This window comes from Apaloderma vittatum, unplaced genomic scaffold (genome assembly GCF_000703405.1).
Source record: "Apaloderma vittatum isolate BGI_N311 unplaced genomic scaffold, ASM70340v1 scaffold11154, whole genome shotgun sequence".
In the NCBI taxonomy this organism is placed as follows: domain Eukaryota; kingdom Metazoa; phylum Chordata; class Aves; order Trogoniformes; family Trogonidae; genus Apaloderma; species Apaloderma vittatum.
Genome location: NW_009714387.1, coordinates 10,340 through 30,072, shown reverse-complemented (window position 1 = coordinate 30,072; position 19,733 = coordinate 10,340). Strand labels below are relative to the sequence as shown.

The following is a 19,733-nucleotide window of genomic DNA, read 5'->3' as shown; positions in this document are numbered from 1 at the left end:
CAGCAGGGCTCTCTTAGCAGTTTCCCTTGAGAGGGCACTTTCATAAAGCCCTAGCTGAAGCAAAGCCTTGAGTGTTTCAGCCTCACCAGCTACACTGACGATCCAGTGATGCCACACTGCAGTTTTAATCTCATCAGCCTGAAAACAATTAGCAGGGTAATTGCAGCAGCACACGCTCTGGTGCAGCTGGTATAAGCCCATCTATAAGTCTAGCTGGTTAATTTGTTAGAACTTTTGGCTATTGAAACTTCAGCTAGGGTACATAGCTGAGATATGCAGCTGGAGCTGCCCCCCTGCCCCAGTTCTCCCTCAGCAGAAGAGGTGGGATCTTTCCCTTTCTGCTCCATCTGGCGCTAAAGAGCAGAAACAAAAAGATTTGCTGACATAGTCAGAATGCTTTCTGCTGTCCCAACAGTGTTAAGCAGCTCAAAATACATCTCAAAACAAACAGCTGCACCAGGTTCCCAGCTTATGCGTGCTGTGAGCCACATAAAGCAGCCAAAACGCATCGCTCTGCATAGCCGGTCTGAGACCCCTGCCCAAGGCTCACCCTATGCCAGTTTTCCTCTGTGTCAGTTCATGCATATACCATTACCTGTTGCTGGCATGACAGCATTCAGAGTCACATTCCTGGGAGCTCAGGGTACAGGAAATTTGGGGGGAGGCAGAAATCTACTGAATGGAAAAGGTTTCTTAGAAGTTAGTTATGAGGACTGGTTTTAAGATGAAAATCCATGGCTTGCTCTTCAGAACTTAGGATCATACCATCCATACAATAATTCAAATTAAGTAATCTGTCTGAGATTGTTTTACAGCTGCTCAATTGCACAACAAAAGACTATGATGGCAAAAGGCAGGCATAAAAATGGTACTAAGCTAAACATTAACCATAATGACTAATAAATGTGTTGTAATATGGAACCTTTTCGTGCTCTTGATATCAGTTTTGAATTGTATCTTACTCGACTCAGCGGTCTAGGAAGCAATAAAACTCCAGTGGGGCTTGCATGTGAGAGAGTGATAGAAGTGACAGCAAATTCATATGAAAAATGAGCCCATGGCATTGTGTCCTTGCTAGTCCAACAGGCTCCGACATGCAGGTCTAAACAACCTGCCTGATGACATACTCATTCTTGGAAAATTACTAATGTTCTGCAAGGTGAAAATGCCTATTAACAGGAATGAAGTGCCTGCACTTAAGCCTTCTACACTGCCTCTGTGAGATTAGCATAAAGACATACAGCAAGAACAAGGAGCAAATTTTCAGCCTGGGCTAAGTAGACGGGCTAAGCCAATGCTCTCTTTAAATTCTTAAAAGCCATCTTTGGCTTTGATGAGCTTTTTCCGTTGCTGTAATGCATTTTATTGGACCAGCTGGTGTAAGTGAGGGTAACACACAAGCTCTTGGGAATGAAAGCCCTTCTCATCTGAAACAGAAGCAGCTGCACTGCCTCCTGCAATCTTAATAACAGAACTGTCTCTGCGTAAGGGTTGGAGGGCAGGAAGGCAGCTGAATATACCAGGGCCTGGAAAGATTACAGCAAACAGGCAAACAAAAATCTACAAAGGAATGCTGACAGGAGTGTTTCAGTGTGAAGCCAAGAGCATTTGAGAACAGAGGGTGGGATCAAACTCCTCTGCTTTAACTCCTCATTTAAATGTGAAGCAGCTGCTCTAATAATAACTTCTAAAGGCAGCCATCATAGCCATGATAATGGAAATTAGACAAAATTACGTAGGGGCTTTATTTAAATACACCAGCATAGCTGGGAGAAATATAGTAATTTTCAGGTTCATGGGCTCCCCTACTCTAGCCCTTCAGGCCTGTCCTGTGGCAGGTAAAACATGATCAGTATCTCCACAGAATAACTCATCTAGCTGAGATGTCTTTCTTAAAATGGGTGGGATGACTCCCTGGAGAGTCATCCTCCACTAATTGTAGAAGGATTCTTGACCACAAACTCAGATGAGACATCTTTTATGTGATAAACCTTCACCTGACCTGATGCCACTCTTCAGATACAAAGATCAGCTATACCCTGCCTTATTGCAATAGGGATGTGGTTTAGTCAAGGACTTCTCAGTGTCAGGTTAATGATTGGACTCAATGATCTAAAAGGTCTTTTCCAATCTAGGCAATTCTGTGATTCTGTGATTTTCTGAGAGCCTTTAGCATGACATCTCTGCTGCACAAGCGATGGAAGGAGTGCCACAGCGCAAACGCACTTACCGCCTGGTCCCCCAGCGCTGACTTCAGGCTGATGCGCACTTTTATGGCATTGTCAGAATCTGGTTTAAAAAGAAACAAGGGCTGTGTCAGAGCTGCAGCAGCAGAAAGTCTGTCCCTGGGAAATGCTGGGATGGCTAGAGTTCTCTTACACATCCCCCTGCTCTCCCTGGCCAGCTTGGTCCAATTGATCTTGTTTCTCTTCATCCACCTCTGCTGCAGACATCCACATCTGAGCTGTCAGTCACCCAGTCTGGCTTTGTAGTAGACAAAAGTGCAAGCACATCTCAGGTGCATTCCTCTCGTCTTCTTTAGACATCTCCTGAAGGAAATGCCTCTTTCTCAACACTGGGAATGAGCAGTTCAGATGCAGATGTTGGTGTCTGGTTAGGTGAATCCCAACGTTAGAGACTGGTACAGCACTGTAAAAGTTACGATGCTCTCTAGTACATTAGTGATTACATGCATATAACCTGGGTGCTTCAACACTTGGTGTCACCACAATAGGCTGAAAAATGCATTTTTCCACGGTCTACTCCTTTTCCTTCCCTTGAGTTCCTTTCTTTGACTAGTATATAACAGTAAAAAAAACAAACTATTTTTTCTGCACCAGTTTGACCCTACACTCCCAGCTCAGAGTCCTCTAGCTCCCAGGACTGGTGGCTCCCAGCTCTACAGAACATGCACATGGCTCTCAGGCAAGCCTCATGCAAGTCCAAGCCTCTGGTCTTTCTTCCCTCTGCACAGCCATCCCACACTCTTAGTGCTCTATTTCTCATAACGGGGTGAGGCTGTGACAAACCTCAAGTGTGCTGACTTCTCCAGCTTTGGCCATGAGGAAGCCTTTCCATGAGTAAAACTTCCTGCTTGGTGTGTCTTTCTCATAACACTGCTTCCCTAGGGAGAAGAGCCCTCAACAGCTACAAGAGACTTTGCTGGTCAAGGGTTGTGAGGACTATCGAGTGTCCTTAATTCACCCACAAGCTGTACGTACATGGAGCCCAGTCTGTTTTCCAACCAATGTATCTGCCAGTATTGTTTTTTTGCAGCCAATTATACAAAGGTTCGAAGTAGTGGAGCAAAGGTGTTGCATTCATGTATTTCTCTCCTGTTATGCTTTCCAGTGCTTGAGTCCAGGGCTTGGATCTGCCTAATTCGAGCAATTGTCTGTGTACGTGGAAGAAGAGGTAATATATGTTATCGCCATATTCCATCTAGTCATCTAGCAAAACCACCTGCAGTCAGTATCAAAGGCAGGTTTTTTTGCTTCTGAATTCCCTCCTTCCTCCCATCATTCCTATTAATAAAAATAAATTATTTTCTCATTAACGGGCAATTAAGCCTTTAATGTTTAGATCCTCAGTGGATATAAATATAGTCAGATTGTCAAAATAAACTGAGTAGATATATGCTAAATTTTCAAGCTAGGTTCATTCTTGATGTGACCTTGTTGACTCCACACACTTTCAAGGATGAATCAGGCTTTATTATGCTCTGATTTATTACCTATGAGAAATTTGGTTTTTTACCTCAAATTCTGACCAGCCGCGCTGGAGTTGGTAATATCACATGTGTGGAGAGGGCCCATATGGTTAGCTGCCTTGCAAAGTGCCTCCTGAAACTGGAACTGATAGATGGTCCGGGTGTAATACCTACAGGAAGGGCAAAGAGAAGGAAGGTGTGGGGTTTGTTAGACTTCTGGCAAGGAAACCTGCAACCCCTTGGCCTTCGCAAAGCTCTGCTGTGTCAGCCAGTGCTCCTGCTTGAGAGGCTGCACTGCAGGAGGGAGGCCAGCTGATATACGTAAGCTACACCATCTCAGATTTAGCAAATTGCCAAGATCAAACACAGCAGAAGAGCTCCAAATCTGTTTGTTGCCACATAAACCAGTAAGGTTTTTAAGGCCTGACTCTCCACTCCAGCTGAGCCCTCTAAAATGTGACATCTGGGACGCAGAGAGACATCCAGAGATAGTTGCTTCAGGACTGCATGTGGTGGCCCAAGTGACAGTGGTCCAGGGCATGCTGTCCCTCCAAGAGTCAAGGATCTCATACAGATGTCCTCTCTCCAATTTGATGGCTTCTGTGCTCATCATGAAGCTCCTCAGTCTCCTTGCTGCTCACAGATTGCTATGGAGCAGCCCCTGACGGCCACAGAAAAAATTCCACTGCAATCAGTGACCTTCAGTCAGGACTTTAAACAAAATAAGTTCGTGTCCTCAGACTCTCCAGTACATGTTTTAGGTACTGAGGGCTTATTCTGAACCCAAAACATAAGTCATGAATTAAACACTGAGCTACCTTATGAATGAATAATCATTGGCCACATGAAACAGCACTGCAGGGTCACAATAGGTTTCATCATGAGGGACTGGTTCAACAACACCAACTATTTCTCTCCTGAGGATGAAAGAGAAACACAAGGGGAAATAAAAAAGAAAAGAAAAGAATTTCTGTTAATAGATAATCAGGAAAAAAAGTCTGACTCTGATCTTCCTCTGTATTGTCTGATGGGCACCTCTCACTTTCAAACAGAAATCCACATAGTAACCCCAAATGAGTCCTGCTCCACAGCTGGAGACTACAGAAAAGAATCTGCTTTGATACCGGTAGTGCAAGGAAGGGATTTTTAGGATAGCAAGGTGTCCAGGGAGTAATTAGTGGTATGAAATAATCTACACACCTTGTGCCCTGAGCCATCCCAAGTACTAACATTTGGAGACTAACATTTGCATTTTTGTGCGTGGTAGGTGCATGCAGAGACCTTTGGGTCATCCAAAATGTGCATGGCCTGCTGCACCACTGGGCTGGAGATGAGGTTTTTCTTTATTCTCCTGTCCCAAAAATGTGTTTCCTGATCAGTATTATGGAAACAACCCATGTCCTAAATTCTGGAAATGGCAATAAGCTTACATGGAAATATTTTCCATAAACTTGTATTTCAAGGTCTTGTTCCAGCAGAGAACTTTGCGGTGCTGCTACAAGAGATGTGATAATCTTCCCTGAACAATTTGTCATTCTCCATTTCTCTGACATCTCTGCTACTTTTGAATAAATTGAAGATGACTGATTTTTACAGTGGGTCAGGAGGCTTGCTTATGTCAAGTTTTATTATAGGTTTTGTTTCTTGATGAAGGCTCACTGTTTGTGTTCCTGTTAGAGAGTAGACTCCATTTTCAGTGTGGGGTTTGTTTGGTTTCTTTGCATTTTTCCGCCCTCACATTAACCAGTGTCCAGCAGGATTAGGGAAGGGATTGTGCCCCAGTACTCAGCATCGGTAAGGCCACACCTTGAATTCTGTGTTCAGTTTTGGGACTCTCATGACAAGGAAGACACTGAGGTGCCAGAGCGTGTCCAAAGACGGGCAATGGAGCTGGTAAAAATTTTTCCAGAACAAATCTTATGAGGAGTGGCTGAGGGAACTGGGGTTGTTTAGCTTGGAGAAAAGGAGGCTGAGAGGGGACCTTATCACTCTCTACAGTTACCTGAAAGGAGGTTATAGCAAACAGGGGATTGGTCTCTTCTCCCAATTAACAAGCGATAGGGCAAGAGGAAATGGCCTCAAGATGCACCAGAGGAGGTTTAGATTCAACATTAGGAAAATTTTCTTCACCAAAAAGGTTATCAAGGATTGGAATAGGCTGCCCAGGGAAGTGGTGGAGTCACCATCCCTGAAGGTATTTAAAAGACATGTACATGAGGTGCTGAGGGACAAGGTTTAGTGTTGGACCTGACATTGCTATGCTAACGATTGGATTATATGATCTTCAAGGTCTTTTCCAATCTAAAAAATTTCATGATTCTATGATTTCAGTCCAAATCAAACCGCTTTTAAATCTTGAGCTACAAGGTGTTTAAAATAGATTGACTGGTGGACATAATCTGAAAAGACACCTCTGGATATTCCTTGCCAGGGAAACTATTCTCTTGACTGAGAAAGGTGGTATCTTGATACATAAGAAAGGAAAGCATTGCTCTGGAATCTTTTGGACAACTTGCCATCAAGTAAAATGGGGAGAAAATACAAATCAGAGAATTATGCACAGATATTTGATAGACTGTGTATGCTTTTCAGGCTGGCAACTGTGATGAACTTCACTTCCCACTTGTCCTTAAGGAGGCAGGTAGCAAACAGAGCATATGCTTGATGAGATGGAAGGGGTCTACCTAAGCTACAAAGATGTCTTGGGGCATGCTTTGAGAGGATGGCAATGCTGATCTTGGGATCTGGAACATCCCACATGAAGGCCATGGGATGTCTTTATCAGAGAAGCTCACATTAGAAACAAGGAGAAACTCTGTCAAGAGGCAGGGTGAAGTGCCCAGGGCTGTAAGCAGTGCTAATGCAGATACATGGCTTGTGAGACATTGCCTGCACCATGTTTGGTGTTTCTAGCTGGCACTCTACCAGGATTTGTAGAAACATCCTGAGAGACAAATACTGCCCTATGGGGGAACAGGCACCTCAGTATGTTGAGTAACTGTGAAGGGTTGGTTTTTCAGGTGCATTTGCAAAAAATCATATTTGTTTCTCAAACTTACTTCATCTCCCACCACCGCTTCGTCCATTCCTTCTTTGTAATCTCACCCCTAAACACCATCCACCTCCACTTCTCCAGCATGTAAGTAAAAGGCATTGTTCCAACAATTGTTAGTGCTTGTTTGAGCAGAAAGTTGATTTCAGTCTCTGAAGAGAGAAGCAGTTAAGGTAATGGTTATGGTAGCAATTAGTATTTGATTAGACAGATAAAGTTGTTTCTTTTTACAGTTAATGCTTACATCTGGTTTAAATTACAGATTTTCAATAAGGAAAAAGTGGAAGGAAGAGTATTATTGAAAAAAACAGTGACAAAAGATCACTTAGGTATTGTATACAGTTTTATCTCTCTTTCTTTTCCCCCTACCTCTTAAATAATGTAGCCCCTTGACATTTACATTTTGTTATCCTCCACGGAAAACCTTTCTAGTCTCTGGGAAATTTTGAGCTGAAGGCTTTGGTACATCTCTATCCTTACAAGGTAATACTCAGGGAAGCCAGATAAACTGTGTTATCATGAGAGCCTGCCTATGTTGTCCACTCAAAATTCACTTACGTGTCAGATGTAAATCTCAAAGTTTCGGTTTCATTTGAGCTGCTAAATAAATATACAGATTCACGCAATTTGAACAGAAAAGACTATTGGAGGCTCACCTAAATGAGCTATGAAGATTTTGGGATGACTAGTTCAGTAGCAAAGGTAATGAAGTGCTAGCTATTTGTTTCTAAATTACGTATCAGCATTATAAAGTAGTGGTCCTTGCCTCATGATGTGATTTCAGAAAAAAATAGTATTTCTGGTAAGTTAGTGGGTAAGATTTTCAGAAGCCTCTCAGCTGATCACTCACTTCACACACAGAGTCTTCTGCTATGAAATAAGGCCTTCAAGTATTTTCATGCAATTTATAACATTTATACATTTATTTACCTTCGTCCTCTTGGAAAGTTGGCTCTAGGAGGTCAAGAGATTTCAAGTGCTGAGGAGTGGCTGCAGAAAGTGACATAATTTCACCTACTGCTTCATGGAAGCCCTCGTTGGCACCACCTCTTAGCAGGTAGGGCTGTACGGAGTATGCCATGTCGTACTCGATGTGTCCCATCTCGTGGTGCGCCGTCAGGAAGTCGTCCATGGTCACTTTGGTACACATCTTGATCCTGCGCACCAGAGCAAAGTGTTTGTGGTTGCAGAGATGGTGGACCAGCCAGATACTGCCCGAGCCCTGCCTGCTGCAATCATGGAGCAAAGCAGCCTCCAGAGCTTGCCAACAACACCCCTCGCCCCTTGCAAAACCCCTGCAGCCACATCCTGGCATGGGGTGCAGTCCTTCCTGCAAGAGCAAGGCTTGGAGGGGAACTCAGCAAAACACTTTCAGTCACCTTCAAACTGCAATGGGAGTAAGAGAAAATTGCTCTTTGAAAAGCACCTACTCTCTGAAACCTGGTGATAAATTCACTCTGTGTGTTGGAGCAAGTACTCACCATCAAACTTAGGCAGACAGGAGTGTAAAAAAACTTGTGTCAGTGACTCCTCCTACTTAATTCTCCCGTAGACACTTTTTAATACAGGAATTTCTTTCAAACATGGTTTTCTTTCACCTTCCCCGGGCTGCTGAGGTGTGAGGCTGGCAGCTTTCACTAAGGCTCTGCTGGGGACCAGCTTCTTTCCACAGCTAACTGTGGAGACTGCGAGAGGGGTCAGAATATTCCCCAGGAGACTTCATTGTGTGGGAATTTGTCCCTTTCCTTTCCAAAAGGAAAAAATTGATGGATTTTCATGAAACTGGATATATCTGCTAAGGTAATGGGCTTTTAGGAGGTTTTTCACTTGCCACCCAGGAACCCTCTGTCGTTGATGAAGAATGTGCAGGCGTCTACAAATCTCACTGTTATATACAAGCACCCACATTTCTGCTTATTTCTTAAGCCCTAGAACATAGTCATTACTTCTCTAAATCATATAAATAGTAGTAACTTCTTTGGTTAAATTTGAGAGCAGTCCTTAAGTCTTCACAGAAGTTACACAGAAAGGTTTGCAGTCATATAGGATTTCTGCTCTCTTGTCTTCCTTTCCCCTTATCAGCCAGGAAAAAAAATAAATAAGGAAAAATTATAACTTAAACTAACATGGTACAGCTTCAGTGAAAACCCAAATATTCTAGGAGCTGGTATAAAACCAGGTCACAGTGACTGCAGTACCTGTAGTCATTTTTCCCCAGATCCCATGCTGTAGGATGGCAGACAACCTTCCTGTTGTCAGTTGGCTCTGTGAGCATAGAGTTATTCCAGAAGCCATCATTCATTTTGTAAAGGCCAATGGAGGTGAAGAAGGCCTCAGCAGCCTTGAATATTTGCAATGCATCCCACTCCTGAAAGAGACAACACCACCGTTTAACCACTGCTTCTGCACACAACCTGTTCCCGACAGCCAGATTAACGCAGGGCAGCTGACCTCCTATTTGTCTCCCAGAGACTTTAGAGCAGCACCTGACTTACTGAGAGGAAGACAATACTGTCTGCCTTCAGCACTTCTGTAAATTCTGCTGGGAAATGGAATTAAGTGTTTTCCCTGCAAACAAAATAGATTTCTGTGCTCAGAGGTCCAGCAGATAGCACCTGACCCAGAAGAAGCACTCAGTAAAAGATGAGGTAGTGTGCATTCCTGTGAGCAACATGTCAGATCTGGGGTCCGACCCTTCAGCCACTTCAGTTGGGGTAAACTCATTTGAGGGAGTAGAGCTGCACTTCCAGCAGATGAGCATGAGAGGAGATCTTTGCCAGAACCATAAAACCTGGAAAATTTATCTAGAGGAGTTGCTTATCAGATTGTAACTGCATATTAAATGTCCGGAATATTTTTGTCATTCAGCAGTTTTATTATTCTACATAGCAGGAGCTCTGCATTTACTGAACTGAATTTTCAGAGATTTAGATGGTAGACAGCTGAGCTGGATGAGAATCTTAAATCGGGCACATCCACCAGCAAGGATGAGTCCAGCCTTTGCCCTGAGGCTTTGTAATTAATGCTTCCTTCTTCACAGTGCTACTTCAATACACACAAATTTACGACTACAAAGGGGTCAGTACTGTATAACAGAGTGAGTCTGATTTAGCTATTCCTTCTCTTGACAACACAGCATTTGCACGGAGTTCTTCCTGTGAGAGGAAGGTAGATTTCAGGTGAATAATCCTATTTCAGAAATCAAATTCCATCCATCACTTTTTATTACAAAAGGAGTGAAGATTAGGCAAGACTACAGAGAGTTATCTCTACCCTGAGGGTGGTGAGGCACTGGCACAGGTTGTCTAGGGAAGCTGTGGATGCTCCATCCCTGGAAGTTTTAAAGGCCAGGCTGGATGGAGCCTTGAGCAACCTGATCTGGTGGGAGATGTCTCTGCCATGGCAGGGGGGTTGGAACTAGATGGTCTTTGAGGTCCCTTCCAACCCAAATCATTTCATGATTCCATGATTTTTCCCAATGTTCTTGGCCTGGTGAAGGAGCTGTCATACTGTTAGCACTACAGATCTCAAACACAGACCTTATGGTGCTATGTAGTTATCAAGATAATAGGTAGGGTTGCCGTCTCCTAGCTGTATCCAAATAAACAAGACTGGTAGAAAAAATCTGCAATATACAAACTATTTGATTAGGGTAATGGCTGGCAAAGGTCATATTTGATAACAGCCAACTCCATGAGTCCTGAAATATTTATTTGTACAGCATACATCTCTTAATGGATAGGTCTTTCTGAGGAAAATAGACTTGGAGCCAAGATTAAGCCAGTTAAAGAGGGTGGAGGAAAAAGAGAAAAAGTTACATTAGAAAATGCATGAATACATTAAGGTGAAGAGAAAAAAAGGACGTGAAAAGCAATGCTTTGCTGGCTGTGTGACTGCCTTAGGGCAGCTATAGTTTCCTAAAGAGCAGCTGACATGGTATATAATTTTTATATGACCTAGATTTGTTACGTAACATGTATTGCATAAAGGCATGCCTTACCTTTTGAACCATTGCAGAAGTTACATCAATGTCTGGTTTGGCTGGATAGGGAACAGTCCAGGCATACAGATTTGTCCAAAATCTACCCCACATATCACCTTCAAAAGAGACAGAAACATAAAACACTTAAAATTTTTGATTCCATATTGTTCATCAGTGCCAGACAGTTCCATAAATTGTGCAGTGTTATTAGTAAGGACTCCTATATATCTAAACAGGTCAGATCCAGACATGGAGGGAAGCAGTTCTAGGAATTCAGGCATAGGTTAAACTCAGATCAAAGACCCTTCTACTCCCCAAGATCAGCTATTCTTGTACAACATGGTTTGACTGATCAACTTCCTAAAGGTCTATTCACAACTGACCATCCATGTTGTTACTCCGCGTGATTGTCACTGCCGTGTTCATGTTCATGTACAGTACTGTTACAGCAGCTTCGTGTTGCATGCTTTGTAAGCGAAGTCATGAAATGTGGGACCTTAGGATAAGATTTAAAAGGAAAAATAAATCTCTCTGAAGCTCACATTTCTAAGGAACACAAGTGCTGCAGAGGGGAGGGAAATATTACAGCTCAGTGCTGGAGTTTTGAGCTGGGTGCCACCAGCTCCATCAAGGATGTGGACATCTGCTTCCCCTCCCTGCCTCTGCTGCTAAGCACCTGTGTCATCTCTGCCAGGGACTTCTCCATTTCTCCTCTCCCCTTCTCTTATCTGTAACCTGTTTGTTAATATCCTGATTAAACAAGTAGATTACTCTGTTCCCATGTGCCTTGAAGGTGACTGTCCTGCGTACAAGATTAGGCTTGCGTGACACGGCCACGTTGACGTACCCAGCAAGTGAGCAGGGAGGCATCCCGTGGAGCTGATGAGCTCAGGGCCGTAGAGCTGCTCTAGCTGGTGCCTCACATAGGCATGCAGCTGCTGGTACAGAGGTCTGATCTGGAAGCAGAGGAGGAGAAAACAACAATTTATTTTCTCTTTGATCTACGCCACTCATCCTTCCTAAACAAAGAGCCTCAAAGGTGTCTCTGACAAAATTCTCCTGGAAGGTAAGTGCACCTCAAATCTACAGCTGAGCTTTCCCTCCTCGGGGGATGGAAAGCTCAAGGCTCAAGCGCTGAGTCCAGATTCTAGTCCCAGAAATCCTGCCCAGGTATAAGGGAGAGAGTATTGCTAACTGTAGATGCGAAGTACCAAGGATGCCATCTACCCTATGGGAAACACACCTCCCACCGATGGCCCTACAAGGAGGAGAGACACGGATCTGCAGAGCTCCCTCTTTCCCAGCCTTTGGCTTTGCAGCTCAAGGGGACCAAGCTGGTCCTAGAATGGCTACAGAGGTAAAAATGTCATGTATGTCTCCCAACACCCATTAACCGCATGTAGACTAGGATCAGCCAGTTTAGAGCGGATTTCATCTTCCTTCACAATATCAACACGTAAGCCCATGACACAAAACACAACCCTGTGCCCAGGTGAGAGCTTTCTCCTGCCTCTACCTGCTCAAATGTCTTTTCCACATCTTCCATCAGCTGGTCACCGCTGTATTCGTATCCTTGATAGTCTGATTCATAATCTGCTCTCCAGTAATCTCCATAGTCAGAATAATCTGTAAAGTATGGATGTGTCACATCAAGACAGCACATATGGCACTGCTCAAGTTTCCAGGAGCCCTGCAGCTCCCTGCTAACCTCATGCAGGCCTGCAGCCTTCCCCCCAAAGCAAAGTAGCAAAGGGTGAGGTGCTCTGAGTGTAGGTGGGAGGAGAGTGCTCCCCCGAGGCTCTGTCTCATCAACATGTAGATATGGGAGATTTCTAAGAAATGCAGAAATTGAAGTCACAGTTATTTGCTAATTAGGTTCGTTCTGGCTGGAGATGGAGGTCAAAGAAGTCATCACTCTTGACTGGAACTGCAGCTGTCAGGGAGGGTAGACTCTGCTCAGGCTGGATACTAAGGGCTCCTCACAGAAGGTATAAGCTGGTAGGCAATGAACATGGGTCCCCTCCAGCAACAAAACCACCAGGGCAGGTGATAGACACCAGGAATGAAATTCAGCTCCCAGTTCCAACAAGTCTTTCAGTCCACTGATCTCCATCAAGCCTAGAGTAGAAATGTCTCACAGCTGAGGTCTCTTCCTCAGTGGTATGGAAAAAGGTCACAACGACCATTTCTTAATGTTTTTCTCCTGTCTAACTATTTGGACTACCATTTCTTATTCTTGTTGTCTAGCTCCAGCTACAGCTTGGCCAAGAGACAGGTGATATAGCTACTTCAAATTAGCAAATTAGCAGCGACCTACCACTGTGCCTTGAAAAGACAGTTCCCTACAATCCCTATGAAATCTCCAACTGGAAGCACACTTCCCTTAGTGCAAAATCATTTTTAAGCACCTAGCTGCATCTGCTGTCCCAGGACTACCAAATCTGATCATTCTAATCAGGGCATAATTTTTATAAATGTATGGCTGCTTGAGGCTAGTGCAAGAAGGTCAAGGCTGACAGAAACAAGGAGTAATCTCCAAGATTCAGCAGCACACAGAAACTGTTCGGATTGAACATCCTTGCCCATAAGTCACAAGCAGCGCAGTTCTGGGTAAGGCAGTATATAATAAAGAGCACTGATGCATTGTGGCATTTGGGAAAGGTGCCAACAAAGACATTCCCTTTTTGTTCCAGGCTGGTGAAGACCTCTGATCTGGTCAATGCTTTCCATCTTCATCGCCTCTCACTTCGCAATGCACACACCAAGAGCAACTTACATGAAAAGCGCTGCTCACCAATGTGTAAAAATATGAGTTTTGAATTCCTCTGTAAATTGTGAAAGACTGGTATGTTTGTTAACTTTTGGAAGCCAGAAAAAAAGAAGGGAAAAAAGTGACTTACTATTAAGCTTTGCAACTTCATTTTTAAGTTCAACATATTCTTCGTATAATGGTCTCATCATCCTGCCAACATCAGCTCTCCAGCCTTCCCAGGCCCACAGTCTCTCATGATAATCCTTGCTGTTAGCCATAATAGTGTCCAGACCTGTTGGAACATAAAAATAAGTACTAGACCTTGAAAAAGCAGAATCTCTTTATTTTTCTTTCACAGCAGGTGAATGAACAGTGAAAGAGATTTCATGAACTAAGAGGAAAATGCTTTGTGTTTGATGTACCAAAATATCCCATTATCTCATTGCATTCTTTTTTGATTTAAGATTTTTGCCCTTCTCTCTGAGAGATATGGAGCAGATCATGAGTCCTTTAAATGCTCTCTCTGCATTAGCTTTCTTATAGTTAGTAGTGTTTTGGGGACTGGCCTCGATGCAACATTGAGTCCAATAAGACTTTGACAACAGGGGAAAAAAATAGACTTCTGTGCTGTAGGCAAGTCCCAGGTGACAGGCAGGCTGCCACACAAACTGAGCAGCCCTCTCCAAATTTTCTCTGTGGCAAGCAGGAGACAGGCCTGCCGGAGGCCCCTGAACTGAGAGGTGCAATTAAACAATGACTAACCTTTAGATAGCAGGATATATCTATAGAAACCACAGCTTGTTCTCCTGAAGCCAGGAGCCACCCTTTGGCTTTTTCTTTTTGAACTCCCAGTGTAAAGAACATGATGAGGATGGCAACTAGTACCGTACCTGGCTCCAGCACCAAACACTCAGACGGGTCAGTGATTTTACAGACAGTCCCGGTGCTGTAGATGGTACTCATTGTATTTAGCACCGTGCTCAGCTGCAAGTTAGATGGGAGAGAGCCTGTTAGAAACCCACTCTGTGCAAAATAACAGCCAATTATGCTAATTCCTTAACAGCTTGATTCAACACTTCACCCACCAGCTTAACATTTAAGCGTATGTTTATGCTCCGTAGAGATTAATGAAAGAATTTGCCTAAATGCATTACTGAAAGAGGACCACGCTGGAAAAGACAGATAATCTCCCAAATATATGATGTAATCTGCAGGTCCTTAATATCCAGTCAGACAGAGCTCTGGATTTAGTGAGCACAGACTGTTACAAGAGAGCCATCAATATACAGCAGCAATAAAACAATAAAGTTTAGCAATGCATTTCCATAAGCGTGGACCTGCCTAAACTTGCCAGATAGGTCGTGGTTTTGAATGGCAGCAAAAAGAGCCCTTTCTGCAGATGCTGCTAGGCCGACTGTTGCTTGTGGTTTTTAGCAATGCATCACACTGATTGCATAGATCTGCTTACAGTCCGTTACAGAGAAGTCACAGCTCATGTGCTGGGTCAGCTGAAGGCCAAATCCATCTGAAATCATCCAGCTCTATCTCAGAACTTATGCCACATAGATCTAATTTTAGAAATGTTTTCAAGAAAAAAGATGCACAACTTCTAGCTTCCACTTTAGGACTATGCTTTTTCTCATCTAAAGCTCCAAATTACAACTATGTAGAGCTGTCAGTGGGAGGGGTAGTAAATGACCAGCTCTAACTTTATCTCTGTCAGCATTAAAATAAGTGGGCACCCAGGGAAATTTTTGTATCAGTGAAGAATATTTAAATATTCATATGGAATCCTATCAGACAGTACAAAAGGTCACTTTTCAAGCAAAAACCAACAATTTCATCCCCAAAGGTCATTTATCTAGGAAGCTGCAAGTGTCTAAACAGGGAAGATGCTGAAGAAAATACCTCCTTAACAGAGACAGCATTACCATCAGTGCACTGCTCTTCTACAAAATAAATGTAAGTTTGTATGAACTGTCAGCATTCCCACTAAGGTAATCTGTCTTTCCAGAAACACATCTCATTTGGATCAGAGAGGAAATCCAGTCAGTCTGTTGCTTCTCTTGCATGGTGATTAACACTCTGCAGAAAAATCTCAGGATTCTCCTACAACCAGGACTGTAGGATCCCCTAACCCAATGTTATGTTTCAATTAGATCTCCAGCAAAAGGAAACTAACCTTCAGATGTTTGGGTATAAATCCCTTCTGAGTCTGCATAACTGCTCGCTCCAATGCCACATGCAGTCGTTACCCATATACGTGCCTTTTACATTATTTTGTCTTTGGAATTGTCAAATCTGGTTATGAATCTTTCTAAATCTTGCTGGCCTTCAGCAGCTTTCTGTGGATGGAGGTCACCAACTCTCCCAAATTTCATGCATCCCAGGATGCTCAATGCATAGAAACATACCCTCTTTTTTACAATTTGGTAATTCGACACAAGCAAGACTACCTTCACCTTCTTGACTCACTGCATATCCTTTCACCCATCCTTTTCTGCTCATTGCCCTAGGTCTGGACTGAGCCAAGCACTTACCACAGGCCCTCTTTTCCTCCTATGACTAATGCGGCCATTTGTGCAAGGACATCTCTGAGGCGTGTGTGTGCATTTAAAATTCATTGCATGGATAACATGACAAAACTGCTGACTTGAATGGGAACCAGCTTTCTAAGTCAGGATGTCCTGTACTGCTGTGAACATCTTGTACAGGAACACTCTTTGTACTGACGCTGGGAGGAAGCATTATCCCCAGAAAAGAAGGGTGGTCAGAACACCGTGTAGCATGATGAGGTACAGTCAGCAACTTACTCTGCTATATTTTTCCGGCGACAGCACAGACGATCCTCTGCCCTGGAGAGTCTGGATCTGGAGTTTGATGAGATCATCTCCGATGCTGGATAACGGTGGCCTCGTCATAAAATGTGGACCACTTGGCAGCCGCCTCATTCTGAAAGGTGTTCACACAAACCCTGCATTACTCTGCCAAAAGAGTGCAGCAGCCTGATGTAGAAAGTGGGAAAAAATAATACTCCTGGGGAGAACTTAATTTGTCGGGACCACCTATGGATTGTGGGTTAAGCATTTGCACTGTGCAGTGAAGTAGCTGGAGAAATTTTTGGCTTTATTTTATCCACACATCCAGATATCCATTTTTCTGTAGAAATAGCAAAGAGCAGGACTGCGTCCTCACACCATGTTTGTTACAACTGATCCAGCACCACCTAGCTGTGTTCTCTGCTACTCTAAATCACAACATATTCTTGCCTTAGTGCCTTTCTTCATCCACCTGTGCCTAACAGAAACCAAACACAAGTCAGAGCACAGGAGGTCTGTGAGCCAGATATTCCTCATTTCTGCTTCAGGAGCAGTTACAGACAGCAACCAAGATATTGATACTGAGTCTTTTCAATAGCAAGAGAACTTCTTCCTCCTAAAGTTTTGGTAAATAAAAGATTAGACTTGGACATGGAAGGCTCTAAAAAAGTGCCTAAGTTGGGCATGCAATACCTCTCCATTTTGCATGAGATTACTTTACCACTGCTGCAGTTACACACCATGACATGGGAAACTCCCAACCTGTGAAAGCCCCCTCCCTGGAAGTGTCCAAGGCCAGGATGGATGGGGCATTGAGCAACCTGGTCTAGTGGGAGGAAGTTTGGAACTAGGTTATCTTTAAGGCCCCTTCCAACCCAAATTGTTCTGTGACTCTGTGATTCTATGCTTTCAGTGTACAAAGTAGCACCATAAGAGTATTATTTATATTTGGGACTGTCATACTCTTACTCACCAATCTTTAATGTGTTTATACATACTTTAGCATATCAGCACTCATTACAAATAGCAACAATACTAATTAACCTGAGTCCTTAGGACAATTTAATTATTTGTCCTCATGCCAGAGCTTCCCAGTTTGAGGAGTATGCACTTGTAATGCCCATCCCTCCCTGCTGAGGCTTTAAGAAACACAAATGTCATATCCCACTTGAAGAGCTCTTTCAGGCACATTCTACCCCTGTGCAAACACACGGCGAGGCCAGCACTTTAACCAGGGCTGTGCCCTCATTGTTCAGCCCTCACCGCAGCCACTTTAGGCTCTGGCAGAGAGAGACGGTGGCAGACATAAACCCTCGGCAGGCCCATCGCTATGTCTCCCCGTGCCCACGCAGCCCCTGGGAGGGAGGGCAGCCATCACTAGGAGCCTTTCCAAACTCTCCCCTTCATGGGAGCAGAGCAAACAGCTCCACCACTGCTCAGCAAGCAGGAGCTTTAAAAGCACCCAGAGGAAGAGCATCACCATGTAAATCTGGTTCTCAGCTCCTTGTCCTGAGCAGGCACGGAGAGGTGCCTTAGGAGTAGTAGAGCAGAAGAGGGGGCTCTTTGGCTACAAAAGCCAGGGGAAAGGAGTTAGCTTGCTATCTAATTATTTCTTTTCCCCTCAATTAGAGGAACCGGTTGATAAGTCAGAGGAATAGTCACAGGGTTTGTGGCCCAATTTACAAGGAAAATGGATGGGAAGAAGCCAGGAGGGACAGTATTCATTATCTCTGCTCCTCCAGCAAAAAGGAAGGAGGGGAATCAGTGAGCTTATTACCAGTGCTAGTAAAGAGATCAAGTGAGGGAAAACATTCTCTCTGAGCACTGGACTAATTGGTTCTTATTGCTGCTATCTCCTCATGTATTTTATTATCATCTCATTAATGCTGAAAGTACTATATGGAGCTTTCATTTTACGTGTTTGGAAACATTACAGTTTAAGTACCTGGTGCCTCAGAAAGCATTCCAGATTGACAATGATTAGTCATTAGGATTTCTTCCAGGAACTAGTCTCCTTGTTTTAATTAAGAAATACGATAATTGAATCATGTTTTAATTAAGCTATAACTCCACAAAGTGGAAGACTTAAACCATTACATGAAAGTAGACGTAGAATATTAAGCTTCATTTTTGTGCTCTGGATTGTTTTTCTCTAAATCTTGAGTGAACTTTAAGATACACTCAGCTACAAAACTCAAGGTGGTTTTGTTCATTTTGAGAGGCTCCAAGGTTACAAGATGTTAGGCCGAGGGATAGCAGTATCAGTAACCAGACAGACCATGGATGACTGCTCTTGACAAACACTGTACTTGCCTGTACTTGTACTTGGCTGGGGCAGCTAGAGGTTAGTGCTGAGAAGGAAAGATAACTGTGTCACAAGATAATGTAAGCACAAATGTTGTGGTCCTTCCTGCAGAGAGAAACTGACTTTCAAGTCAATGTACTAGACCACTGTACTACAAACTTCACTGCTGGCATTTGGAAATCCACGATCACGCTTCATTTTTCCCAGTTTATTGCCTCCAGGCAGTCTACCAAGAACCCTGACTATGAGAAGAGTGATGGGGGGTGGCAGGGAAGGTCCCCTGCTGGGTAAAGGAGGAACCGGTGGTGGTGGACCCTGAGTAGAAGAGGGCATCTCTCTCCACCCAGCTCAGATTTTGGGGCCAAACATGCAGTGCTCCCTCACCTTTTCCCTCTGCTCAGCAGGGTTGACTTGAGGTGATGGCTAGGGACAGGTCCAGCCTCCGCTACCCCCATGCAGTACGAGGGCAGCCCAGGCATCATCTCTAGGCTGTAGAGGTTGGTAGTGGCCCAGGTACCTCCAGAGAGGCATTGCTATGTTAAGACAAGCCCTTTTAGCCTCCTGAAATTAAACCATAGCTAACAAAGACATAGCACTCCAATTTCAGGCAACTTCGGTAGAACCAAAATAGATTAGAAAGTAGCTGTCAGATTTCTAAAATGACAGTAAAACCCACAGGACAGAGAACTTACCATTTTCCTGGCAGTCTCCTCAGTGATATTGGTGTTGTAGTTCCACGAGGCAAGGGCACTCTCATAGCTGATATCTTCTGCCCTCCTGTTAAACTCTTCTAGAAACACTTGGGCTTGCTGTGTGACATCCTGAGGGGTCACGACTGTGCTCAGACCACAGAGAAGCCAAAGGCAGACCAACATATTCATATCCAGGATGAGAATCTCTCACCAAAGTAGGTTTCCTCAGGTTCCTAAGCTTCTCTGTCAGGCTCTGTCTCATCAGCCTTCAAGCATGGCTAGCATGAAGGAAAAAAGGCTGAATCCACTTTGCCAGGCCTTTTATAGGTTTTATCCATTGTAGGAGAGAAAGGAAAAAGTTTTTTATAAAAAGACAAATAAACAAAAGTCAATGATTAACTTTGGAAAAACATAATTACTCC

General features: G+C 43.7%; 1 protein-coding gene across 1 annotated transcript in view; it reads right to left on the bottom strand.

Moving 5' to 3' along the window:
- The window catches only part of ACE2 (angiotensin I converting enzyme 2), a 24,787-nt gene extending 5,293 nt beyond the window's left edge, over positions 1-19,494 (bottom strand). Inside the window, 15 exon segments of the mRNA XM_009868754.1 lie at positions 2,231-2,289; positions 3,222-3,394; positions 3,757-3,879; positions 4,528-4,626; positions 6,769-6,913; positions 7,692-7,918; positions 8,960-9,129; positions 10,762-10,859; positions 11,591-11,699; positions 12,260-12,369; positions 13,644-13,787; positions 14,386-14,479; positions 16,309-16,402; positions 16,404-16,447; positions 19,312-19,494. Coding sequence (XP_009867056.1) covers positions 2,231-2,289; positions 3,222-3,394; positions 3,757-3,879; positions 4,528-4,626; positions 6,769-6,913; positions 7,692-7,918; positions 8,960-9,129; positions 10,762-10,859; positions 11,591-11,699; positions 12,260-12,369; positions 13,644-13,787; positions 14,386-14,479; positions 16,309-16,402; positions 16,404-16,447; positions 19,312-19,494 — 1,872 coding nt within the window.
- Positions 19,495-19,733: the final 239 nt, after the last annotated feature.